The sequence below is a fragment of the Heloderma suspectum genome, chromosome 13, assembly GCF_057233095.1.
Source record: "Heloderma suspectum isolate Gila_16-S chromosome 13, 16-S_ref, whole genome shotgun sequence".
Taxonomy (NCBI): Eukaryota; Metazoa; Chordata; class Lepidosauria; order Squamata; family Helodermatidae; genus Heloderma; species Heloderma suspectum.
The window spans coordinates 26,595,244-26,622,653 of NC_139470.1; the positions used below are offsets into that span (position 1 = coordinate 26,595,244).

Consider the following 27,410-nt stretch of genomic DNA (forward strand, 5'->3'; position numbering starts at 1 on the left):
TTGGAAGTAAAGTGCAAAGAAGGTTGAAGTATATTAGCGTCTCTCTGATGGAAGCACAAAGGGAAGACTGTGCAGTTTTGTTTGCCAATATGCTCCCCAACCTCCTGTTCCAAGCAGGAGGGTGGCTCACCTGTTAATAAGTAAATTTACTCCAGAATGGGTATGCTGAACAAAAAGAGTAGTGACAATTGCTGCAGAAAGCTGAGCCCTTTCAGAGTGAGTGCAAATGCTGTAGAGAGACATTTCTGAAAATTTAAACAGGGCATAGAAAAAGATCCTGGGGAGATGGTAGCAGTGAGCTGTATAACAAGGAGAAGCCGTTCTCTTCTGGAACATTTCTGGGATTATTGCAGCTGGAGGGGTGGAACCAAACTGCCATCCTACAGTCTTCCTCTTAATTATACTTCAGTTCCAGGGGCAAAAATATACTTGCAGCGCCTGCTGATTAGCTTCCAATGACAACACAGAATGCATGCATGATCAGAAACCCCTGTTTTGTTTAGTAGAGTTTCGCCAAGAACATGCGGCTAAACTCATATGGCTAGCAACCTTCCAAACATTCCTCCAACATTCCTTAATGTCCTGATGTTGGAGGAATCCAACACCAGGACATTAAGCATAGCAGGGTGAGCTGGAGTTCCCTGCTTCAAATCTCACCTTGGCAGTGAACAAGTCTCACCGAAGGCCAAACAGTTCCCACTCATGCCCTCTCCCTATTTTAATACAATAGCATTTCTGTACTGCACGTCAAGGGTACAAAGTGTTTCACTTACCTTATGTCAGTCAACTTTACAGCAAGCCTGTAAAGTAGGTTACTATTATCCCCATATTACAGATGAGGGAGAGGCTGAGATATACGTGGCTTGCCAAAGGCCACATACCCACGTTCAGCTTAGGCTGGTGGATACTAGGGATGGGTCTTTCTCAGTGGTGACCCAACACCTTTGGAATGCTCTCCCCAGGGAGATACGTATGGCTTCATCACAGCTGGCTTTTAAAAAAGCAACCTGAAAATGCCTTTGTTCCAGTCTGCATTTGGTGCTTAAAAATCATTAGATGTTTCGTGTGTGTGTGTGTGTGTGTGTGTCTGTCTGTCTCTGCATCTCTGTGTGTGTCTATATCTGTGTGTGCGCGGGCGTCTGTCTGTCTCTGCATCTCTCTGTGTGCGCCAATATCTGTGTGTGCGCGCATGCGCGCACACACCCGTCTTTCTGTCACTCTGTGTATGTGTAAGTCTCTCTCTCTCTCTCTCTCTCTCTGTATGTATCTATATCTATATTGTGTGTGTGTGTGTGTGTGTGTGTGTCTGTCTGTCTGTCTGTCTGTGTGTCTGTTTTATTTCAATTGTATGTTCATGTTTTTGTAGTATTGTAGACTGCCTTGGGAGGTCAGTGCACCTCACATGAGATAAAAACCCCATAACCATAATAATGGCACAAGTGAGATTTTATCCAGCGGCTCCCTGGCTCACACCATCCTTTAGCCATAATATTGCCCTAGCTCTCATGGCGTGGCAACACTACCCTACCAAGTTGTTGCAAGGATTTTGGAGATAAACAATCAAAATATTATTATTGCTATCATCCTAAAACAGTCTTTGGACCCTAAAGTTTGGAGACCAGCCCTACACCATATTTGAGGGACATCCACCCATTCTCCTGGCTTTTCCTCCCTCCTAGTGCCGTCGCCTCACTTCAGACTGGAGCTTTAGTGCCTCAACAACCATTTCTGTGAAGTGGCAGAAGAACCCCTCAGGGGCCCAAGCGAGCTGGTCAGGAAACCCAATTGCTGGCACCAAACCTGTTTCAACTCTGGCGGTTAGCACAGGGAAAAGACAAGCGGAGAGTATTTGTTCCAAAGGCGTCCCTGACAAAGCACACCAGCAACTAGTGCTCAGCTCCAGGGGCCTCTGGCTAGAAATGGCAGTCTCGTTTCAGCACCACAAGTCAATGCTCTTAAAAGCTTCTGAACATTTGCAGAGAGAGCCTCAGAGAATCTAGAGGAAAAGCCATTAAATTCAAGCCACCTTTGTTCTGCTTGTTTAAACGCTCACTCAGGGCGATGCAGTATTGAAGACAAATTGTGATGGTGAGAGAGGCTTGGAAATGGCTGTAAAAACCAACCTGTTTATAGGGCTTATTTGTGACAGCACAACTTGGCTCACACAGCCCTCTCCCTGAAAAAGGCGCTAACCATTTAATCTTAAGGAAAACACACACGCACACTCATGCCCAGTTCCTACAATCACAGAGTGGTTAATAAGCCATGGCGGCTTGTTAACCACCCTGCACATCCCAGTTGCATGCTGGGTGGTTTGCATAATTCCCCTCACTGGGTGCTGCTTCTTGTGCAGTCTGAACTTGGCGAGGGTGACGTGTTGGGATGGTTAACCAACACCCAGAATCCATGCCCTGTTGTAAGGTTGCAGGGTGATATGTGAACTACCCCAGCAAGCCACCTTCGTGGGCTACGGTGACTGAGCAAACCAGGTCAGACAAAACAAGCATATGACCCTTCCCAAAGCCTTGACTAAATGCAGTGCTGGGGGGAGATAAATCATCTGAGTGCCCCCAATTATGATCAAATCAGCGTTTCCATATCACACACTGTTCTTGGTATCATAAAGACTGGCAGAGCCTCCCTGCCGGGATCAGTGGGGCCTCTGGCACAAGTTGTCCTGGGCAATGGATCAGCTCCACCACAAACCTGCCCACCCCAGGGACAGAGATGGGATAAGTGGTTACCGGAAGGGGGTGGCAGAGGCACTGCGCTGTACTGTTTATGGCCTGCCAATAGCAAAAGGAGAAGAGAAAATAGGCATACGTGCTTACTAGGAAATGAGTAAGCTCCCTTGGATCCAGAACACCAGCATGGCCAGCTGTAAAGATAGGAGGACAGGGGGCGTCCCCAACCTGGCACCCTCCTGATGTGTTGGACTACATCTCCCATCATCCCTAGCCATGCTGTCTGGGGATGGTGGGAGGTGTAGTCCAACCCATCCGGAGGGTGCTGGGTTGGGGAAGGCTGGACCACATCTTGCTGTCCCTCACCCCTGCTACATTTCCATGTTCAAAAGAAGAAGGCAACAACTGGGTCACAGCACAGCAACTTTCTGGACGTTGCAGAACTGTGCAATAGCCAGCATACAGTAATTATGGAGCAGTGGGCCAAAGCAAAACACCCCTTGACCTTATCTACTCAGTCCTAATACATCTTACTCTGTATCACAGGAACCTAGGAAGCTGCCATATACTGAGTCAGACCCGTGGTCAATCTAGCCCAATAGTGTCAAGGCTGCCCAGGAGCAATAGCTCTCCAGAGTTGCAGGCAGGAATTTTTCCAGCCTTAACTGGAGATGCCGGGGATCGAACCTGGACCCTTCCGCATGCAAATCAGGTGCTCTACCACTGAGCTACAGCCCCTCCACATCCCTGGCCTACTCTCTCCTCCCTCACACATTCACAACACACACTCCATTGTTGTTGTTGTTCAGTCGTTCAGTCGTGTCCGACTCTTCGTGACCCCATGGACCATAGTACGCCAGGCCTTCCTGTCCTGCGCTCTCTCCCGGAGCGTGCTCAAGTTCATATTCATTGCATCCGTGATGCTATCTAGCCATCTCATCCTCTGCCGTCCCCTTCTTCTTTTGCCTTCAGTCTTTCCCAGCATCAGGGTCTTTTCCAGAGAGTTTTCTCTTCGCATTAGGTGGCCAAAATATTGGAGCTTCAGCTTCAGTATCTGTCCTTCCAATGAGCACTCAGGGTTGATTTCCTTTAGGATGGACTGATTTGACCTCCTTGCAGTCCAGGGGACTCGTAAGAGTCTTCTCCAGCACCACAGTTCGAAAGCATCCATTCTTCGGCGCTCAGCCTTCCTTATAGTCCAGCTCTCACAGCCATACATTACTACTGGGAAAACCATAGCTTTGATTAGACGGACCTTTGTCGGCAAGGTGATGTCTCTGCTTCTTACTATGCTGTCTAGGTTGGCCATAGCTTTCCTCCCAAGGAGCAAGCGTCTTTTAATTTCATGGCTACAGTCACCGTCTGCGGTGATCTTGGAGCCCAAGAAAGTAAAATCTGTCACTGCTTCCATTTCTTCCCCTTCTATATGCCAGGAAGTGATGGGGCCAGATGCCATGATCTTAGTTTTTTTAATGTTGAGTTTCAAACCAGCTTTTGCACTCTCCTCTTTCACCCTCAACAAGAGGCTCTTGAGATCCTCTTCGCTTTCTGCCATTAGGGTAATCTGCTTCTCCAAATCTACTTCTCCACTTAGGTTTTCCCAGTTCCAACTCTTCCATCTTGATAGGCTCGTTATCTTTCTTGTCAGAAACCACATTAATACACAAGTAAAACCTCCTCGGGAGGAGCCATAGCTCCGTGATAGAGCATATGTTTGGCATGCAAAAGGTCCCAGGTTCAATCTCCAGCTAGGGCTAGGAAAGAATCCTGCCTGAAACCCTGGAGAGCCAGTCAGTCTCAACAATACTAGACTTCAATGGGCCAATGGTCTGACTCAGTATAAGGCCGCTTCCTATGTTCCTAACTTTATTGCCCCACTCCCCACCCCTTTCCCAACTTCAACTATGAGCCTTTTAGGACGGGGATGGTTGTCTATGCTGCCGCACTTTTGCTATCCAGTCCAAACCTGGAATGGTGCTCACAGCAAGCAGAACAAAAGTGGACAATAGAACTGTGGAGGGCAATATGAAACCTCATCACTGTTCCATGATAAGAAGTTCTATTAGTTAATAAGTGCAGCCATTTAACAAGCCACAGCATCTCACTCCACTTAAAAATCCATTTCATTCCAGTTTAAGTAGAAGTCTTGTAATTTTTCTAGTACTAAGAGGATGATAAAGGGATTTAAGGAGTCAACCGCCTGCTAAAAACTCCAGGAACAGATGCCTAAATTTCACTAACTCAAAACACACTGATTGCTCTCACAAAGCACACAGCAGGATAGTCCTGTAAAAACCTCAAAGATTAGGAAGAAGCACTGGTGATCCTCTTGTCTTTTTTTAAGGAACATTTTCACAACTTTTACTGCGTAACCTGGACAATCAGAAGCTGAAGAAGAATCGCTGAAAATCAAGGGTTTCATTTTGAAGGGTGGCAGGGGGAGAGTTTCTAGACCTCGTGGCAGGAGCAAGTAGTGCTGGCATTTTCTGCTAAAAGTCTTAGAAACTGTTGGCATTCTTAGGACTTCTTAACTTAGCATGGAGATCAGATACTCCCTGTGTCTCTACCTCCCTGGCTTTGAACGTGTATTTCTCCCAAGACTCTTAAAAAAGCTCCCCAACTGTGGAAATTGATACAGTTCTGGCAAATTTTCATAACCTCCAAATGCAACACTCAGAACTTGGGATTGCAGAGCTTGGAGGCTTTGGCGCAGACTGCCAGGGGCAAGCAGTACGGAGTCACTAAGGGGCGGGGGGGGGGGGAGAATGGTGCAGAGTTGTTCTTACTGTGTATGACGACTTGCTGGTAATTTCCAAGAGTTTCTGTTTGGCTCTCCGCTCAGAGTCACGGGCTTCCTGCAGGTCCTGTTTGAGCTGATCAGCCTCCTTTGCCCTATAAGCACCAACACAAAACAGGAGTCAAGGGCAATCGCTGGGCCAAGACAGGACAAATCCAGCACTCTACTCACTATGCTACCGTTACTCCTCTTTCCCCAAAAGCAGGAATTGGCTGATGCTTGTCCAGGGAAGGACCGGGGGGGGGGGGGGGGGCTGTTTTTGTCTGGGGCAAGTTCTAAGAATATTTTGTCTCCAGGATCTGAAGCTTCTTTCTTCTAAATGCTAGTCTAAAGCTATTAAGGACAGTTTGGTCCACCCATGCAAGGAAAGCACAAGCAGTACTTAATTAGGGTGCTCAAGGTTTCAAGAACTACTGCATACCCCTCAGAATTGACAGGTCCTTCTGAAGCTTTCTGAGTAGAAAGTTGTGGGGGGGGGGGCTGTGCGGTGGAGAAAGAGGAAAGAAGTAGTGTGTAAATCACCTTTTTCTGAACAATATCTCGCATTGAGGAGCTTGGAAAGTGAAGCACAGAAACAACAAATAAGGGGGAAGTTACAAACATGAGAAAACAGAAGCCCAAACACAGGATGGAAAGGGGGGCGGGGGAAGAGAAGGAGTTCAGAATGAAATTAGCACTATTGTTAATTTGCTCACTAATGAATGCAAATTATGACAAGAGCCCTTGGCAGCAGCCCTCTTATGCCCAGAGGATCAGCAAAGCGAAGGCCTGGCATATAGCAGGAGCCTCGTGATTAGTTGGGAGGGGAGGGAGAGATCTGCAGCAAGATATTGGAAACAAGGGGGAGAGTAATGAATTCAGTTTAATATCTAGAGGCAAAAAACTTAATTAATGGCATCGCAATGCTTTGAAGAATACAGTGAGTGTTTCTTGAGCAGCTGAAGAATCAGTCAGTGCCCAGACTTAAAGGCTAGACTAGATGGCACTTCTTTCCACTGGAGCACTCAGCCAAAGTGTGGGGTAGGGGGCAAGGGGTGGGGGGGAGATGACAACAAGTTGTCCGAAGCATCTGAGAACCCCATCAAATGGTCTCTCTGCTGGACTGTGCCACCTGTGAAGAACTGGCTAAAACAAGACCTATTCTTGCACTATGAATAGTGCTTTCAAGGGTTCAAAGCACACCACACACATCATTTCTATCATGCTTGCAACAACCCTGTAAGGTAGGCCAGTGTTGCTGTTTTAATGTATACTTTACTACTGTGCTTTTATAACTTTTTGAATAAAAGCTTAAAGAACACAACTTTGCAATCTTTTTCCTTTCTAAACAATAAAAATTAAACAACTTTAGCATTACTCAGTCTCCAGCTTTGATAATATGAGGAGTACTGTGTGATTTTATTTACTTCTACTCTCTGTATTGCAAAAGACCCATGCGTTCCGATTGTCGCCAGAGGCAGATGACTTTTATAATTTCAAAGAGGAGAACATCCCTGGGTGCAACCCGAAATCTGTTTTGCATCTAGCAAGATCCAACCTAATTAAGTCTACGTAACGCTTCCTTGCACCTCCATTCTTAAGACTTTGTGGTTTTGTCATCATGCTCTGAAAGATCTTTCTCTCTTCCCCCCAAAACCAGAGTAAATATTTTGGGAGTGCTATAAAAAGAGCCAGTGTGTCGACAGAACCAAAACAGAGGAGAGGTGACACAGGTCGATAGCAGAGTACGTGCTTTGCGGGCAGAAGTCCCAGGTTCAAACTCCTGTTGTCTCCAGGTAAGAAGAATCGCAGTAGCAGGGCTGGGGAAGGCCTCTGCTAGGGACCCTGGAGAGCTGCTGCCAGAACGGTCAATACCAGCCTAGACGGAATGCTGGTCTGACCCAGCTTCCTAAGTTCAAAGCGGCATTCCATCTAGTGACGGAACTATTCCGGAACAAAAAGATGAGCACACCTGTCTGAGAGGACAAAGCAGGCAAGGAGGAGCATCTCCTTCCCCACCTTACCTTCGCTCAGATTCCTCCGCCATCTTCAATGCCAGCATCTCCGCCTCCAGCACTTTTTGCTCCATCAGCCGCTTTTCTTCCTCTGTCCGGATGGCCGTGGCCTTGATCCGCTGCATCTCCTGCTCTGCCTCAGCTGCTTTCTGAGCCAGGAGCTTCGCTTCCTCTTCTGTGATCTGGGCTTTTTCAGCCAGCAGGTCTGCTGTTTCTTCAGATCTCATCTGGGCAAGAGGGATGGAAAATTACATCCGCCACGTCTGACACAACCGCACTTACCATCAGTCCAGTGGATCGCTGCATCTGGGAGTTATGATTCCCTTCCTAAAAAGGACTCCGGCCTTCTTCTCAAAGAAGTGGTAAACCTGCAGCTGAACCACTTCAGACTGGGGCTCACAGGACTGAATGTACCACCATGAGGGGGGAAATCCATGCAAACAGAAAATTAGCCCAGCAGGAAGAAGCCTGGTTAGAACAGTTCTCCTTGACATGCTAACTTTCTATGTTCAGGGAATTAATTTTTTATGGAGGCGCATTCAGTCTGGTGAACCACTATCTGTGGCATGAAGTGGTACAGGCCAGATGCAGGTTGATCTCCTCCATGAGTGCAAGGTCTCTATCGGCAACCATTCCACCTAGCAGGTGTCGGAAAGAGACTGGAACCAACTACTACTTGGCTCCTTCGCCCATCTACTCCCCAATAAAGGCAATGTTCATGGCTTTCACACCTGGAAAGTGACAAGACCAGAATTCTGGATATGTTTGTTTTCTTCTTTCCTTCTTTCTTTCATGATACGTCTACTGTCAGCCATGCTGGCAGGATGTGAATCTCTTATTCTTGGCACAACACTTAATGGAATTTTAATCACTTAATAATGATTTTATTTTTCTTTCCAAAAAAGGAAAGGCAATTCAGATGGCCTGGTGACCACAACAGTAACTTCCAGGTAGCATAATTACTTGAGCATAAGTCTGTTTTACCAAACAGCCCCATAGGTAGCTTTGACCAGCAATCGCATCCTTGGCTTCCAATACCCTGAAATCTGGATAACGTGGGCTAATCAGCTGGACAGGGTTAGGTACAAAAGGAACATTTGAACTTCCTCTAAGTTTCAATTCTCAGGGGTTCCAGGGTGAGTCAGTCTTTAAGTGTTGGGAAGTACCTCCCCTCTTCTTTGGCAAGGAATGCCCTCTAGTAAGGATGGCACCAAGGAGGGCTGCAGCATCCCCTCAACTCCCAGACCAAGCCCGAAACCTGGAACAAAGGCCCTTGGCCCTCACGTGAAAACTAGATAGGTTTCTCTCTTCTTTCCCGTTCCTTCCAATATAGATAGGAAGACTGCCTTACTCTGGAACCCCTGATACTGGAAATTTACAGAAAGTTAAAAAAAAATTCCAGTGGTTCCACGGCAGGACAGTTCTGGGATGTAGGAAAGCAGTTCATCCCCAGGGTGGGAGTATATTCTCTCATTTGCTAGAAACAACTTTTTGGAGGAGATATTACCCAAGAGCTGCATCAGAAGAGACAAATGTATTGATGCGGTAGTACCTAGGGAATACGTGGACAGGTTTTCAGGCTGCTGTCCTACCCAGTTAACTTGGTTAAATGCCACACCTGTAAGCTGAAGTAGTAACAGAACCTCTCAAGGAATGAACTGTAATGCCTTTTGGTGGGGAATGATCCCAGGTCTGATAAGACAGACAAATGCAATTGCTTCTCCATTTAGCCACCCTCGAAGTAAAACCCAAAGAAGATTGCCTAACAGACATGAACAAGATTTCTCGAACCCTGGGTCTAGGAAAAATAGAGACAGAAGCATCTCCTAAAATCCAGGATGGATTTTAGCCTGGTTGGAAACCTCTGCAGATGCCACTAAATCTGTTGGGTCTGTCTGCAATGTGAGCCTTAGTCCCTGGGCAGTGAAGCTACTGCTCATCATTGAGACAGGGGAGAGTGGGCTCAGGTCTGCTCAGAAGAGGTGGGGAGCCTGGGAGCTGCCATCCCTCTCCATTTGGTTCTTACACGAACTGTCAGGTTTCAGTGCTGTTATCTGTCTCATGTCACACGCCAACTCGGCACCCCATCAAGGGAAGGAGGAGCTGCTTGCTCTGGAGAGGAGAAATGGAGAGTTGTCATCCATCTCCAAGGTGCCTGCTCTGCCTCTGTGAGGACTGAGGGGGGGAAGCAAGTGGAAACAACCGCATTGCTGGTAACAACGCTAAGGGGGTGTGATGGATCAGCACCCCGAACCATCATCCTCAGAGGAGGCTCCAGAGTCAGTAGGAGAAGACTCAGCCATGGAAAGGCATCATGCAGCTTCCATATCCCCAGGACCCAGAGGAACCCCAGGGTGCAGCTTCCCTTCATCCAGAGAACGCTTTGTTGCTGTCCTCAGAGTCTGAGGACTTCGGCCATGAAGACACTAGCATGCCACAGCCACTCCCATCTTGTCGCAGTCTGAGGTTGCTGAAGTAGATCCAAGTCTCCATCAATGTAGAGGTGAAGCTAACTAGCCTCAATGCCCGTAACTTCCTATTTAATCCTCAGGCTTGCTCAGATCTCCAGTGGAACAACATACAGACAACTCTGCCAGGCTTCCAGCCCCAGCACCACTCGGAGCTTTCCGTGGTGCTGATCTCTTTCTGCCTTGCTTCCTGACAAACTTGACCCAACCTAATTCCTGCTCATGACTGTAGCAGAACCCTGCAACCCAAGCTTCATCACAGAGCCTGAAACAGGACCGGGGAAAGGCAGGAAGCAGGAGAAGCCTCAACAAACCTCTTCTGGGGAGGGGGGATTACTTACAGCACATGCACTGCTCTCTTCTGACCTGTGGACTAGTTCCTGCCATTTTGCAGATGCTGAAGAGATACAAAGCTGACAAACCAGGGTCAGCACGCTTGCCCCAAACCGTGATCGAGGAAAGCAATAGCCGTCACTTGCCTCCTCCATAACATTCAAAACGGTGTCTGCCTGTTGTGAGGCACCACAGAAGGGCATGAGGTCTGGCCAAGAGAGATGCAGAGGAAGGGTTGCCACTTTGCCTCTTTACCTGCCCAAAGGAGGGGAGAAGATATATAGATATATATAGAGAGAGGCATTCAGCAGCCTCCTTCACACCAGTGTCAGCTGCTTTCCTGAGTGAGGGAAGGAAAGAAGTTGAGCACATGAAGCTACATCAGAAGAGGAAATGCCACCTTCTCATGAACACTCTTTTCCACAGCTGTTGGGGTGGGGGCTTAACACTATGGCCAGAGTCCCTGCCTAAAATGGTGGCTGTCTCCTGCAAAAATAAAGCTGCTGAAGTAAAATTCAAATGGTGTTGCGCCAGATCAGGTACAAGCGGCACCCAAACTCTTCTGTTTGGTACCCAGGCAGAGCTGGCCTGGAAGCTGAAGGGAAGCCCTCCAGCCTTTCATGTCATTCTTGCTAAAGGAATCTGCTTGTCCACCAAGAGGAGATACATCCCAGAATTAAAGACTCTATGCCTCTGAACATGAGTTGCTAGGGAACACAGGCAGGACAGTGCTCTTATGCGCATGTCCTGCTTGTGGGCTTCCCATAGGCATCCTTTTGGCCATTGTGGAAACAGAATGCTGGACTAGATAGGCCTTGGGTCTGATCCAGCAGGGCTCTTATGACTGCCCCATCCCACAACCACTGGAGAAAGATCTTGTCTAAGTGAGGGAGCAAGACAAAAAAAAAAAAATCTTCCAACCCTACAATTCATAATGCTATGAGCAGATGCAGACTATTCGTTTTCCTAAACCACTGTGGTCCATTGCACTCACAATGCAGGGGTATCTATGTCAATTTAAAATGTTGTGCAGGACACCATCACTGAAGTCCATTCAGACTGGGCCACACAGCAGGAAATCCAGTCTTCTGAATATATCCTACATCTCTCAGAATACTGGAACCCCAAAGGGTCATCCCATAAGCGGGATGCTGGGAGATTCAGATCAGATAAAAGGAAGGACTTCTTCACACAGCGCAGAGCCAAACTATGGAATTTTCTACCACAAGATGCAGTGATGACCACCAACCTGGATAGCTTTAAAAGAGGATCAGACAAATTCCTGGAGGAGAAGACTATTGATGGCTACTGGTCCTGATGGCTATATGTTAACATCAGGGTCAGAGGCAGTATATTTATGCAGACCAGTTGCCAGGGGACATGAGCATGAGGGTGCTACTGCACTCATGTTCTACTCATGGGCTTCCCGTGGGCAGTTGGTTGGCTACTATGTGAACAGAATGCTGCACTAGATGGACGCTTGGTCTGATCCAGCATGGCTCTTATGTTCTTACTTATTTGGTGTTAATGGGACGATGTCACTGCCCTAGCCTGCAAATCAGTCTGAAGAGACCTACCAGGGCTTCGTTCGCCATCGTTGCCTCTTCTTTTAACTGCAACAGTCTCCTCTCTAACTCATCCCTCGTTCGCTCTGCCTCTTCTCTCATCTGTTTCTCTCGGGCTAAACGTTGGCGTTCCAGCTAGAAGGAGAAGAGAGGGAAGCAGAAAAGTCATAGATATTAAGAGCAACCGATGTGTGCAGATCGTATATATTCTGCACTCAAAAGAAATCCAATTTATTAGGACCATGCAAGTGACAGAATTCATATATTTACTTGGCACAATCAGTTCTGCTTCCATGATTCAGATTTATAAGAGAATGTATCATTTTTGTTAAGAAATGGGGTGATTAAAGGTACGGAGTTTGCTGCCAGACTGAGACAGAGTTGGGGAAGCCCAACTTGGTACACCCTAAGATTTCTGAGTTTTCACTCAATAATTAAACTGTTTACATGATATGATCCTTACATTATCCCCCTGGATAAGCAAAATAGACTTTGAACTTCTACCAGCCATAACTGGAATGGGCCTTTAGTAAGATGTCTAAAAAACATTAGATACTACGCCAAGTTGTGCATGAGTGCAGAAAGGGTACATAGTGTGATCAGGAAGGGACCAGTGAGCAGGCTGGGGATCCGAAGCCTCACACATACTGACAACTGGAAGTTCCAGCCAGCCAGCACTCTCTAGCTTCCTCGATTCCATGCAACATTCTCTCTCTCTCTCTCTCTCTCTCTCTCTCTCTCACACACACACACACAAGCTTCTTTCCATAAGAGCTGGATACTTCTGTTTCTTTTTTGAACTGAGCACTGAGAATCACAGGATGCTAAATGCTGAATCTGAGCCATGAAATTGAGGCTCTGTACCCTGCACACAGCACCAAATAAAAGGAGATTAGGAGTAGTAGAGTTCATAAGAACAAAAAAGGAGAAAGAGAGAGACCAAGGAGAATTAGTCAAGAGTCTAATAGAGCACCTCATTCCTTATTAACCATTCCAAACCAGCAGTGGTTGAAAAGCAGAAGCTCAAAGTCTCTTACGGAATAGCTATTGATTGTCCTGTTGTCTATTAATTTGTTCCAACGGGCTTCAGTTCTGCCTGCTATTAACTCAGACAGGCCTCCCTCTTCTTAAAAGCATCTGCCAAGTTCTATACAATTATTTATTCTTCACCAAACCAACCTTGAGCCGTCATTATCTGAGTTGAAATGGAGTTCAGAATGATCTTTGCAGCTAGTCAAGATAATGTTTTTATTGGCTTGGTGACACAGCCCAAGAAACCATCCTCCCCACCCACCACCCCTGCAGAGCTCAGGGGACTGCTTTCATGTTCCTCGGGACCACTTTGATTTTTACTATTCAAGTAGAACTGAACACAAGTCCTTCTCCTCTGCAAACCCAGAGAGACTATCACTGAGCTGGCTGCCCCAGCACTAAGCTCTAAGCCCAGAGTTGTAACATCCCTGACACGAGCAAATCCAAGAACAGTACTTTAACCTAACACTCCTCTAAGCTTAGCATCTCTTGGCACAGGAACGCACTCCCCTGCTGCCGCTACTACCTAGCAGCTTACCCAGAAGTGGCAATCTATATTCTGAGCAGCACCGTACAGATTAGCTGTGTGGGTTTCAGCAAGTAGAAAAGGTCTACAAGCAGAAAACAATGATTCATACAATCCAATTTGCTGATATGTGCTCATTGGCTCCATGCTGCTGCCTGCAATGTGCTGTGTCTGCTAGCTGGGGCTGACCCGCAGCGGATAAAGCAAGCCAGGCCCAAAATTAGCATGCAGGCAGCATGCAGCAGACTGCCGCCGCGCATTCCATCACCTTCTAATTAGGACACAAGCATGCCCTGCTCCCCCTCCCAGGTCCTGTCTTAGCTGCAAGGAGCCTCCCCAAGACAGAGCAAACTTAGTAACACCACAGCCCAGAAAGAGGATAACAGATGGGGGAAATGGTTAAGGATCTGCATGTGCTTGCACGTGTGAACACGCATTCACTCTACATTTTTATTTTTTGCCAAATTGCATACGGAAAAGGAAAGAGGAGAAGGAAGCGGTGCTCCCAAACTACCAAGAAAGAGAAAAGCAGGAGTCTGTCAAACAACTGGAATTATTTTGGGGACCAAGAAGCAGTATGTCAATGAAGAAGAAAATGAAAACAGCATACATAAGACCATAAAGGACTGTCACTGACGGTGAAGCAAGGCCTTTTGTTTAACTTGCCTCTTGGTTTATGTATTTGGCAGCTGCGCAGCCTTTTCCTTGCATTTTATTTATTTATTGCATTTATACCCCGCCTTTTTCCCTCTTGCAAGGAACCCAAGGCGGCTTACATTCTCCTCCCCCTCTCCATTTTATCCTCACAACAACAACCCTGTGAGGTGGGTTGGGCTGAGAGTCTGTGACTGGCCCAAAATCACCCAGTGAGCTTCCATGGCCGAGTGGGGGCTAGAACCCGGATCTCCCGGCTCCTAGTCCAACACTCTTGCCACTACACCACACTGGCTCCCTTATTTTACAATAACAGAATGAATTTTGGTACACAAGTTCAGGACACAATTCTGTGTTTCAGGTTTGAAACCCGGCTCAAACCCCTGCATTTGTTTTTGAAGGGGAGAGGAAAGGCCAGCATGCATAGTGATGTGGCATCTCTCTGGAGCACTGGGAAACGGTAAACGTATCATAAATGTACATTTATGACTCAGTTGTCAGTCTGAAGATTAGCTCGCCCTATTTGGCAAGTGTCAGGTGGAAAAACACAAAATACTGTTATGCAGCATCTAAAGTGAGGCCTCTTGAATATTACGATTTACTAGTGATAAACTGTAATATATTGGAGTAAATAGGTTAAATCCAATTTGTCCAGTACAAAAACAAATCCAGGAGAAAAATACCATATGCACAGTAATAGGTGTGGGGTTGGGGAGGGAAGTAAGGTTCCAGTTCTCGAAAAGATTCAAAACTAAATACATGTTGGCTTGTGTCAAGACGTATCTTAAATCAACATTTTCCTTGGAAAATCGAAGGGAGCATAGCTGGTCTGCTACTAACCCAACCATGCAACAGCATAGCAATTCTGAACAGTTCACATGCACGTGACTGAAATTCTCCAAAATATGGTCAATGCTGACATTTACTCAATACATTCCAACAATCCCAAATGAATTTTATGAATGTCTTAAAAGACAGATTTCTCAAACACAATCACTTCTAAGTGACTGTCAACATTCTGCAGTGTTTCTCAGTTTGGGATATTTGCAAAATTTGTCTCTGATAGCCATCTCCCGCATGGGAATGCCAACATTCACCAAAGTTCAGACATTCTCTGTAACACTTCTGTGCGAGCAGTTTCTGGGTAATTCAACTGGATGCTTATAAAAATCAAATCTTCTCTCACCTGTTTCCTGGCCTTCTCTTCCCTGGCCTGGGCTTTCATCTGCTGGACTTCAAGGGAATCAGCTTTTCTCCTCCTCATGAACAGGTCATGGTTCCCAATGCACAGCTGAAGGATCTGTTCCAGCCAAAAAGAAGAGGAGGTTGGATGACGTCTTTAACACCACACAGCATTTGAATAGTACTTTTCTCCCATCTATCTCATAGAACTGCATGGCAAGCGGAGAGTTTCCATTATTTTTGTGTTTCATTTATATCCCGCCTTTCCACCAAGGAGCCCAAGGCAGTCTACATTAGCCTTCCCCAACATGCTGCCCTAGAGATGTTTTGGACTATGACTCCCAGAATTCTTGACCATTGCCCATGGTGGCTAGGGTTGATGGGAGTTGAAGTCCAAAACATCTGGAGGGTACTAGGGGGAGGAAGGCTGGTGTACAAGATCTTCCTCCTCCTCTCCATTTTATCCTCACAACAACCCTATGAGATAAGTTTGGCTGAGAGTCAGTGACTGCCCCAAAGTCATCCAGTGAGCTTCATGGCCGAGTGGAGACTAGAACCCGGATCTCCCAAGTCTCGATCCAACATTCTAACCACTACACCACAGAAATTGTCCTCCAATAAGTGGTGGCATGGAGAACAGTTTAAGGGGGCCTCCACATGGCACCTGTGATGGCTAGACCAGTCTCACATTCCCACATAGATTTTATCGTAGGAACACAGGAGGCTGCCTCATACCAAGTCAACCCATTGGCCCCTCTAGTTCAGTACTGTCTATACTGACTGCCAGAAGTTCTCCAGGGTTTCAGTCAGGGGTCTTTTTCCCCAGTCCTTTCTGGAGATGCTGGGGATTGAATCTGGGACCTTTTGCCTGCAAAGCGTGCATTCTACCACTGAGCAACATAGCCTTTTCCACTGAAGGGGGAAGGAAGCACCCATTCCTGGTAATCCCATAATTCTTTTCACTTATTCAGATGCCTTTAAAGAAAACTCTTGAAAATTAGGCCCTAGCTTGCTTGCAGGGTTTTCAGATGCCCCTTGGCAGGCAAAAATCAACAACCCACTGGCAGCTCAAGGGAATGACTTAGTTCAGACAGTCAGTTCCCTTGGCAATAACAGACAGCAGGAGCAATTAAGGCTCTGGCTCAGGATAATCCTCCAGTTGAACGTTCTCCAGAGTTCTATACTACTGCCACCCAAGGTGTCTGGAAGAGTGGGCAAATTAGCCATCTCCAGTGGCATGGGTCAATACTTTACCTCAGGGGTCCCCAAAGCGGCGCCCACGGGTGCCACGGCGCCCACGGGGCCCTCCAACAGTGCCCATGAAGCTCTCCACTCCTGCCTCCTTCAAAAAATTATTGTAAAGAAAAACCTTGAAAAACATTAAGGTGCCAGGCTCTCCTTCCTGTTCCTGCACCTGCTGCAGATCAGCTGTTGGTGGGCAAGCAGAGAAGAGTTGCTCCCTGGCCCTGCCCAGTCTTTTCCCTCCCATACATCCCTTTTCCCTTTGGTCTCTCTCTCCCCACTCTCTGGCTCTAGCCTCGCTATTTCTCTCCCTTCTCCATCCCTAGCCGCTGTCTTTCTCTCCCTTTCTAGCCTCTAGCCTTGCTCTTTCTCGCCCCTCTACCATGCTGTTTTCCCCACCCTCCCAGCCTCTAGCTTTGCGATTTCTCTCTCCTCCCACCCCTTTAGCTCACTTTTGACTAGCCAGGCCCCCATGGCCACCATTATGTGACTAGCCACATCCTCTGTGGGAGCCATTTTATGGCGGTGCCCACAACTGTTTCTCAAATTCCCAATGTGCCCACGGGTCCAAAAAGGTTGGGGACTCCTGCTTTACATAAAATGTTAAACTCATTCATGGGTGAGCTCATGAAAACTCTGGGTAAAACAGGAGAAATGAGAAGAAGTCCCACCAATGAGGCTTTTGAATGCTGATAAGCAGGTGCAATCACAGTTCTGAGTAAGGAAAACAATGGAGGCCCTGGAGGAAATGTTTTCCCAAAGACCTTGTTGCTTTCCACACTCTCCAAGAGACCAATTTCTCAGTGGGATCTACCAGCTAATCAAACAAAGCCCTGCTGCTGCGGTTGCTGAAACTGTGGCTTGTTCCCTGTCATGCTGGCCTTTCATGCAAGATAAAGAGCCACTCACAAATATTTAGAGAACCACCATCAAATCCCTCAGAATATTCCTTGAAAGGGAGGTGTGTGGCCACAGTTGGGCAGTACCTACTCCTTATTAGACTCATGCCTACTCCATATTAGACTGTTCCTGCAGTCCATTTCTTGTATGAGCCAGTGGGAACACAGAAAGCGACCTTATACTGAGTCAGGCCCTTGGTTCACCTAGCCCACTACTGTGGACACTGATTGGCAGCGGCTCTCCAGGGTTTCAGGCAGGAGTTTTTCCAGCTCTACCTGGAGATGCTGGGGATCAAACCTGAAACCTACTGCATGCAAAGTGGGGGCTCTACCACTGAGCCACAGTCATATGTGGTGTTTTATAAAGTAACCAACAGAAAACAGGATTCTGCTGGGTGGAGTTTACAGTTAGACTGTGGGTGGAAAACAGCACAGGAGGGAAGTCAAGGCAAGGATAATAATCTGGGGGGTGGGGGAAGAGACAAGAGATGAGCATGATTCATAAAGTTACACATACTGGAGCTTCATTTCAGCTGGGAGCATATGAAGCTACCTTTGGTTCATGTAGTTCAGTATCATCATACAGGCTTGGCAGCAGCTCTCCAGGTCTGTAGGAACCCGCAAGTTTTGGGGGCTCTCCGGAGCTTTCAGCTATTTGTCTTTTGCAGCACAGTAGCATTTCCTACCACAGAGTTTGTGAATGGCTGCCTTGGGAGAATGCCTGCCTCATTGCTCAGCAGACAGCATCACTAATGCCACTCCATCTCTGCACCTACCAGTTTATTCACACGCAGCTTGGAGGAGTTGAATTTGAAGACGTCAATTTTTTTGTCCAGAGGCTTTATTGTAAACTGTAAGGGAGGCAGAAGTTCAGACTGATTTAAAATACTGACAGTAGTAACAATGCTAACTAACAATGCTAACTAACAATGCTAACTAACAATGCTAACAGCAGAAGAGGATACTGCATGATAGCTAAAAAATAATGGGAGCGTTAGAGAGGAATATGGGAAGCTACCTTGTGCTATGTCAGACCATCGGTGCATGTAGCCCAGTACTTTTCTACACTGACTGGTAGCGGCTCTCTGTAGCTCCAGACAAGTGTCTTTCCCGGCCCTATTTGGAGATGCTGGTGCCAGGTGTTGAACCTAGGACCTTTGGCATGCAAAGCACATGCTTTGTGACCGAGCTACGTTCCTTCCCCTAAATGAGGAGCGCATCTGAGGTTTATTTTCTGGCTGACTGCCAAAGCAGAATCAAATCAAGGGACAACCAGTCCCCTGAGGGTTGGGGAAGTTCAGTGCCTTGCAGGTCTTTGTATACTTTCAGGTGCCAACAAACTAGATCCCAAAGCAAAGCCAATTTGCAACATCAGTAAGCGCAAAGGGGAAGGCCGTTGCGGGACGGGTGTGAACAAGCCTGGAACCAAACTGGTAGCCACCACAGCTGCAGTGAAATTAAATTGTTCTGTGAGGTGGCCAGTTGGGAGATTCACTCCTTCATCCTTTCCTCCCCAGGAATACACAGAGAAAGCTACAACCAGCAATTTCCTGCCCAAAAACTACACTTGGGGGGTGGGGGTGTATTTATCAAGGCCTGGAGGGAGGGTCAGCACAGCTCACATTAGCAAAGGGCTGTTGTTTTGTTTTGTCGGCTGAGCTGGCAGCCTAGAGAGAGAGTGTGACATGCCAGCTTAGATTCCAGCTCTTGCAAAAAGTCCCTGAGCTTGCTGCCAGCAATGGGGTGAGCGAGGATCATCCCAGGTCCAGGCGAACACTTGATAAGTACTGCACTAGATTAAACACCTCTGATGTGTCAGCACTGTCCCATGCCACCATTAAGCCTGCTTACTATCATGTCAGATCTCACTTGTGGCCACCTTATTACAAGGATTATTGACACAATAAAAGATGACAGATCTTTCCCTCAAAGGGCAGGTCTATTACAGTCTATTATGTTTGAGGCCTGGCAGACAAGAGCTTGGGCTCTCAATTCCTGAAGGAATGGCGCAGTTGGAAAACTTAAACTCAGAAGAGCTGTGCGTAGGCAGCAAAATGTCTTGTGGTTCAAAAAAAAGTAATAGGATTATTTATCCAAATTTTTTAAAAAATGTAAAGAAACTATCAAGAGCTAATTACTTAAGGCTTCAGGAATAAAAGTAACTGAAGTGGAACATTTTACGCCCTTTGCCCTCAGCAGATAATGCCTAAATATTATTCACTCCACCCCCCAAAATGCTAATTTATTCTGCAAACCACTATTTGTACCAGTCTTAAAGAAAAAAAAATTTGGTCAATATTTTCCAATACACTGAGGTAGGAAGGATTCTCTATTCATAGTAAAATCTGGTCCCTGTTTTTTTACTAACTGCAAAGCCCAGGAAATGCAGGAATTCTGTGCAGTGCAGCTGGATAGATCGGATCCAAAGGCTCTCATTACGCATAAGCACAGTGAGAAGGGCAATTAAAGGCCAGTGCAGAGACCTGGCAGGGCAGGCTTTCGCAATCGATAAACTCTCAGTCTGCTGGGCCAAACACACCAGGGCAATTTTCATTTCAAAACTGTGTGTCAAAGGGTTCTGTAAAAAGCACATAAGAAATAGCTCCAGGGCTGACAGCTTCTGTAATGTTTCAGGTTTCTATAAATAGGATGAGGAGGGGCAGATTGCAATCACTCCAGAGCCAAACAAAATAGGTATTTAACAGTAGTTACTGAACTTTAGAAAAGTTTGGTAAATAAGGATATTAAGAAAATGCTTAATAGAACTATAAGCCAACAGCTCTGAACTTTAGGCCGCAGTTCGCTGCAAAGTTCAGCGCTACATTTGCTAGGCCAACAAGAGTGGCTTGCCCCAGCTCCTTTAGTCTTTCGTTGCCAGTCTGTTGTGGATGTTCGCTCTTCTTCTAGCTGAACGTGGCTTTGTCTGTTCCTTTCTCTTCTTCACGACACTGCTGGTTTCCCTGAATTTCCTTCGCAGCTCTCCTCCTTCCCATCCTCTTCTCTAGCACCAACCGCCATCCCTTTCCATCAGGCATTTTGCTCCGTCCATTCCATGCCCCACCCACTTTACACAAACCACAGTCCAAGGCCCTCAGAGGCAGGAATTTCACTTCTATTCTTTCTTGCTTTTAACAAATACGTGCATGCGTGCGCAAGCCCTAGAGCTGCCTTCCCCAACCCGCTGCCCTCCAGATGTATTAGACTAGAGTTCCCAGCCCAGCCACCATGGCCAAATGAATGTTTTTTAAAGAGACCATCAAGAGCTAATTACTTAAGGATTCAGGAATAAAAGTAAATGGTGGAACATTTTAAGCCCTTTAACCTCATTAGATAATGTGTAAACATTATCTAGTGAGGGTGAAAGATAAACATTGGGGAACGCTGGCCTAGAGTTGAGAACTCTTCACTAGACCCGATGAAACGTTGGCCAGAATAATCCTAGCCAAGCAGGAATGAAAGAAAGACCCTAACCCATTACTGCTTATTCAGCTTCTGTCCAGAGGCACCAGAGGGAAGAGGGAGCATGCCCACCTCCTTATCACTGTAAGAAACATTCCGAATCTCGTTCCATGGGAAGGAAATTTTGGGGGTCAGCTTGTTTTCTGGATCATATATGTGGAGACCCAAGGCATCAACCCCAAGCAATAGCTCAGTTCCCTTCTTATTCTAAAAGGAAAGAACACAAAAACAAAAGAACATGTCATTTCCATTGGAATCTGCACCGCAGATCTGATGCAAAGATTCTATTCACCTAATTCTATCATCGGCCCAACGGTTCTGCTGCATCAACCCGGCCAAAGGGGGTGTGGGGGGGGGGAGCAGAGAGGAGAGCATTCAAGCATTCCCAGGCAGCATGAACTGCAGTGGCAATGACTCATTCATCCCCCTTGGGAAACCTCTCAATGGCCCTTTCTGGTTGCAGGTGAAGCTACAACAGGAAAGCTGCCAGTACAGCAAAGGCTCTGCATAAAACTCTCCTCTGCAATATTGGAACAACTTTTAGCAAAACGGCCTAAAGCACAGAATCCGTCCTCACTTTTCCCTTCAAAAGAACAAACCTGAGACCTTACCCGAATGGTGAAGTAGTTCACACCATACATCTCTAGGTCCTGGGCTATCTTCAGGTACTCCATTTCAGCTTCATCGCTGTAAGATGGAGGGAGGGAGGACCACAGTAAAACAGGTTCGCAGCTTCACAGGTGTATTACATTCCAGAGCCAGGATCATTCCAAGGCATTAAAACTTTGTTTACAAGCAAGATCAACACAGATCTACAGCAAATCTCATCTGGCAGGTTTACTGCATCAGAATGTCTACTAAAACGGAAACACAGCTAGAGAAAGAGAACAAAACCCCTTCTCAAACACCCTAAAGTTCAGATCTGCAGGAGAACACGCTTAGTGAAAAGGAAGAGTTAGCCACTGTTGTATCACAAGGAGGAATGGAAGTGGAGTGAAATAAGGGGAACTGAGAAGTTAGACATCTTCTATGTTTGCCTCCAGTACAAGAAATGCCTTATCCTAGAGCAGCCTTCTCCAATCTGGTGCCCACTTGACGTTTTAGACTATAACTCCCATCAGCCCAGACCATTGGTCATGCTGGCTGGGGCTGATGGGTACTATAGTCCAAAGGATCTGGAGGGCACTAGGTTGGGGAAGGCTGTCCTAGAGACTTCCAGCTCTACAGGACTCCTGCACGAATCCTTCTCTAGTTCATCAACATAACTGACTTTTACATCATTCCCTAATCAGTGGAATCAGCCAGTGTGGTGTGGTGGCGAGAGTGCTGGACTGGGAGCCGGGAGATCCGGGTTCTAGTCTCCACTCAGCCATAGAAGCTCACTGGGTGACTTTGGGCCAGTCACAAACTCTCAGCCTAACCTACCTCACAGGGTTGTTGTTGTGAGGATAAAATGGAGAGGAGGAGGGCTATGTACGCCGCCTTAGGTTCCTTAAGGAGGGGGGAAAGGCAAGATATAAATGTAATAAATAAAAGATCAGAAACAAGATGGCAAACAGAGGACAAAACAAACTCACACTCTCAAATGATGATTTACACCACATAAAAAGGTGCAACGCCACAGGTTCAAAAGTCATATGGCATTGTAGAAGATGTGAAATATATATAGCCAACACTGTATGGCATACACAGAACCTAGTAAGCAGGCTGCTTACTTTACCCATCTAGTTTGCAGAGCCTGGAGCTGGTGAAATACTCTTGTAATGAGGGGGTGATCCATGTGATGTTGTCTGTTCCGTCACACAGAGAAGTCTTTGTAATCACAGAGAAGTTACAGAGATGCGGATTAGCTTTTAAAGAATTCCTTGCATCACATGTTTCATCTGCCCATGACAAAGAGTAATCTCTCAGAACATATCAGCACACAAATATATTGGGTATTAAACCTTGCAGCTGTTGGTTTTCTTTTGTTTGGCTTTTACAGCTGTCTTTTAGATCCTCCTTGTTTTTTTAGAAAAGCTCTAGGATCCCTGTGGACATACGTACTGCCAAGAAGACACCCCTTCCCCCCATCATGCATCACCAAAGCTCCTCCCTCCCTCACACACACACACACACACACACACATACACACCTACCTCTGCATGAGAGCAATTTACCTATGATGCAATCCCAGATGGTGTGAGGACAGGGCTACTGTAAAGACAGGCTGACTACATGGGCCTTTTCTACCAGATGGTCTCCCTCCTTCCTTGTGGGGCGGTGCTCAGGTGAGATCTACATGATCTGACCTGCCCATGCTGTTGTGCAGCTCACACACATACCACAGTTATGTGGGATCGTGCCAAAGGGAAGCGGCTTCCACATAGCTGTGCATTGTATGAATGGGGCTAAAGCCAGTCCACTGAGATACATCAGCCACCACCAACACGGTGGCTTTCCTTAAGGGACTCACCTGGCTCTGCCTCGATGTTGGCCATACCAGGCAGTGATTCTTTCTTCCCACATTTCTGGGGTCATCTGGTACAGGTTGATCACCTGGAAGTGAGACATAATGGAGGAAGCGCCGCTCAGCCCAACCTTGTCTTCCTTCAAAAAGGACCAGTGCAATCTATTGGTCAGAGTTAGACCAGGTTAGAAATTCCTCCTCAAGCATGAATCTCACTGTGACATTCCTGGACGTCTGCCTCTGCTTTGGCCAGTTGTCCTCACTGCATCTCAAAGCTTCAGCCCTTTTACTTTGTGTCAAGGAGACACCCAATAGGTTCACTGGTTTCCTTTCACCAATACAGGAGCAGTAACAGGAAAAATAGACTTTTCTATTTGGTAGTGTTAATAAATTAAACCAGCACATGGGGTTGTATATACAACAACTAAAATGTTATTAAATGCAAGAAGAGTTATATAGGTTATCATTTAATCATCCTATACTTAGTCCTAACCTATCTACCCCTTCAAACCCTTCTCCCACCCACCCTCCTCACTAGATGTACATTTCCTGATTCCCTCTACCCTCTCCGACTGTTAAACCTTCTGTTCTCTCCATTTTAAACTCCTTAGAATTCTCTCACTCACAAGCCCCCCCCCCCCCTTCACTCACACACTCACATTCCATCAACTCTAACTTAGCTGGGTAACATTTTACAAGTCAAACACAAACATTTACATTATCGTGCATATGTTACACTCGCCCAGGGAGCAATGCTATGCCTGTTTAGACAGAAAGAAGTCCTACAATTCCCTGGGGCATGCTGGGAGTTGTAGGACTAGGACTGCCCCCTGTGTGCTGTTATTCTCTCTTGGCCGCAGCTGCCTAGCTTCCCAATCCATGTAACTGAATCAGAAAGATGGCTGCATGAGCATTTGGACATAGCAACCTTTCCCAACACAAGTGTTAACCTTTGCATCAAAAAAAGTAATGAGAGAAGCCTCTACCTGTTTATTGACTTACAGATCATTACATTATTTGCCCAGACAGACAGAATCTTGGGATTCTTTAGGCCCTAAAAGAGCAGGGATGCACTACCTTTTTGGTTCCAAAGCCTGCACTGGGTAGGGCCAGGGAACCACACACACACTCACACATGCACCACTGCCCCACCGCCCCCAATGAGCATACACACAAGCCTGGCTAGTGCTAGCCAGAAAAACCCTTCCCTTCCCTCTGCTCTCCCACTGAAATCTGAGATAAGCAAGGGAATCCCTTATCTCTGATGAGGGATGAGAGATAAGGAAGGGGTTCACTTGCTAGCACTATCATGGGAAACCCCAGGCCCTGCTGCCGAAGGTGTCTGGTGACCCACCAGAAATGGCTTGGCGGGTTGCACCATTTGCACTCCCTGTGCTAAAGAAACAAAGAAAAAGATGCTCCAAGAGTGGAGGAAGTATCTCCCCATTTCTGTTGCCATTCAAGAACCTTTGTGAAGCAGACAAAGGATGAGCCAAATCATGGTTGTTATATTAGCAGAGCTGGGGACACCAGTCTGGAAAGCACCATTTCTGGAGAAAGGCAATTCAAAAGTTCTAATATTTATTTAATGGTCATCCTACACACGAGGAACCTAGGAAACTGCCTTATACAGTCGGACCATTGGTCCGTCTGGCTAACTGTCTTCCCCAAGAAGGGTTCCTCCTGATGTTTTGGACTACAACTCCCATCATCCCTGATCATTGGCCCTGTTGGCTGGGGTTGATGGATGTTGTGATCCAGCGCATTTGGAGGGGCCCAGGTTTTGGAAGGCTGATCTGCACTATCTAGCAGCAGCTCTCCAGACTTTCAGACAGGAGTCTCTCCCGCCTCCACCTGGTGATGGTAGGGACCAACCCCACTGAGCTCCAACCCCTTCACATCCAGCTGAGCAAGCAAGATCCTTACCCGTTTCGGAAGCAACTCCTCTTGGGCCAAGAAGCCACGCTTGTGAACAGTGGGGTCGTAATCTCCAAACTGCAAAGACACGGGGATTTGTAGAGTTAGAACTAGCGTCATATGACTCGGCACCAGTTCACAGAGCCATAGACGGCTGTTAGGTGAAGTGCAAGCTCCTTGCTGACCCATCTGCATCATGCCTCTGACAGTTCTCTCCTCTGTTCTGGGCAGCACAGGGTGGTTTAACCCTTCTCTTTGTCTGTGGCAAGGTCAATGCAGTCATCTTCTTTTTCTGAAAGCTTTCTGCGTCTTCTCTCGCCCCTCAAAGAACCCTTAAGACTAGAACCTGCTGTTGTTGTTGTTGTTGTTCAGTCGTGTCTGACTCTTCGTGACCCCATGGACCATAGCACGCCAGGCCTTCCTGTCCTGCGCTCTCTCCCGGAGCGTGCTCAAGTTCATATTCATTGCATGTACTCTGCCCTTAAACAACCTGAAATTCAGTTCCAAGATAACCATCGTCCTAATATTTATTATTAAGATCTGTACTGGTTTTAAGAACAAAATATAAAACAACAGTGATGGCCCCAAAACCCATCCACTGTCTTCCCCAGCTAACCAGAATCCTGGAATAAGAAAAGCTGTGTTCTGCAACTCATATAGGTTACACAAATTAACGATACATACATTCTATTGTATAATGTATTCTGTTTCTGTTAATTATGGGGAGAGGGCAGGCACTCGGCTAGGCACTGAAACCCTGTTGCCTTGAAATCCTACTGAGCTTTGCAGGTTTCACAGGCTACCACTTACACACTTTTATGCCTATGAAATAAAAGCTGGGCAGTTCGTGTCACGCCAGTATTTATGGTATGGTTGTGAAACCTGGAGTCTGAGAAAATGAGCTGGCAACGATAGGTTTTTCAGTGGATCTTTGGAAAATTAATGGAATCTGTGGGAGATGGAACATGTAAGCCCTGCAGGACTACATAGAACCAGGAACCCCGAGAATTAACGAAAGGGAGGTAACTGCGCTGAATCTAGACTGACTTTGAAGAGTGCAGGGGGAGGACTGGAAGACATCAAAAGTGGGGACCAGCCCAAGAAGCTGCCCTTTCACTTCTCAGTTAAAGCTCCTTGCGGATGTTGACCTGGCATGGTAAAAATATTTTAAACAAACAAATGAACAAACTGGAAGCTTCAGGGCTCGAGCTCGTCTGGGCTGAAGCCTCAGAGCTCCTTAAGGTTCCAAAGTGAACAGAGAAGTGCAACAGAAGCCCCTGCCAACGGCCCAAAGTGTGAGGCCGCTGGATTGGCCAGTCCTAATATCAAAATTGGGAGCCTGGCCTTCCTCCTTTACCTGGCCAGTGGAACGGTCTGCCTTCTTCCTGCTGTACTTGAGTCTCCAGATTCCAGTTCCAGGAATCCTGGAGCTAGAGAGCTTCCCAGTTTAGATTCTGACACTTGTTTGACCCCGACAAAGAAAGCGGTTCAAATAAAAGTTTCATGAGACCAAAACCTGTTGCAGTGCCAGCTCTCAGTTTTTGAGGGCCCTTGGGCAAATCACCTTCAATTGGCCCCCTCCCTCAGTGAGCCTACCTTCTCGCCACCCACTGCCTATGTACACCAGTTGCTGGGGAACATGGGCGGGAGGGTGCTGTTGCACTCATGTCCTGCTTGTGGGCTTCCTGTGGGCAGCTGGTTGGCCACTGTGTGAACAGAATGCTGGACTAGATGGACCCTTGGTCTGATCCAGCAGGGCTCTTCTTATGTTCTTATGTCACCTGCTGCAATTGCACCTCTCCTCTTTCTCATCATTGCCACCACTTGCTTGCTTGACAGGCAGAGATCCAGTGAGCAAGGAGGCCGCAGCATCTACTGCTGCTCCTTCTCACCACCACCGTTGTCTGGGCCAGAGCGAGAGGCAGGTGAACAAAGCAAGCTGCACTGGGGAAGAGGAGGCTCAGCTCCAGGGGGCTCTTGTCAGTGGGCCCCTGCTGGGGTGTCGGACTTTGGCAGGTGCCCAACCATGCTGACCTTTAATGCTGGCCCTGACCTGCTGGTTAAGAAATACGCAAAAGAGGCACCTTACTGTATGCAGCAGACAGATGGCAACAGTTCCAGTCCCTCTCATGTGGATTCCAGTTAATGCATTTTGGCCATTGACATGAAAGACTTTCCTTGCAAGCAAGATTTAGATGGGCAGTGGGAA

General features: G+C 46.9%; 1 protein-coding gene across 15 annotated transcripts in view; it reads right to left on the reverse strand.

Annotated features, from left to right (window-relative positions):
* NF2 (NF2, moesin-ezrin-radixin like (MERLIN) tumor suppressor) overlaps positions 1-27,410 on the reverse strand; it is a 104,285-nt gene that overhangs the window by 37,834 nt on the left and 39,041 nt on the right. For all 15 annotated transcript variants that reach the window (XM_084819366.1, XM_084819369.1, XM_084819376.1 and 12 more), the window contains 9 exons: positions 25,211-25,279; positions 23,291-23,373; positions 21,447-21,522; positions 20,908-21,042; positions 18,153-18,227; positions 15,240-15,353; positions 11,854-11,976; positions 7,485-7,702; positions 5,471-5,576 (listed from right to left, as the gene is read on the reverse strand). In XM_084819366.1, coding sequence (XP_084675492.1) covers positions 5,471-5,576; positions 7,485-7,702; positions 11,854-11,976; positions 15,240-15,353; positions 18,153-18,227; positions 20,908-21,042; positions 21,447-21,522; positions 23,291-23,373; positions 25,211-25,279 — 999 coding nt within the window. The remainder of the gene's footprint in view (positions 1-5,470; positions 5,577-7,484; positions 7,703-11,853; positions 11,977-15,239; positions 15,354-18,152; positions 18,228-20,907; positions 21,043-21,446; positions 21,523-23,290; positions 23,374-25,210; positions 25,280-27,410) is intronic.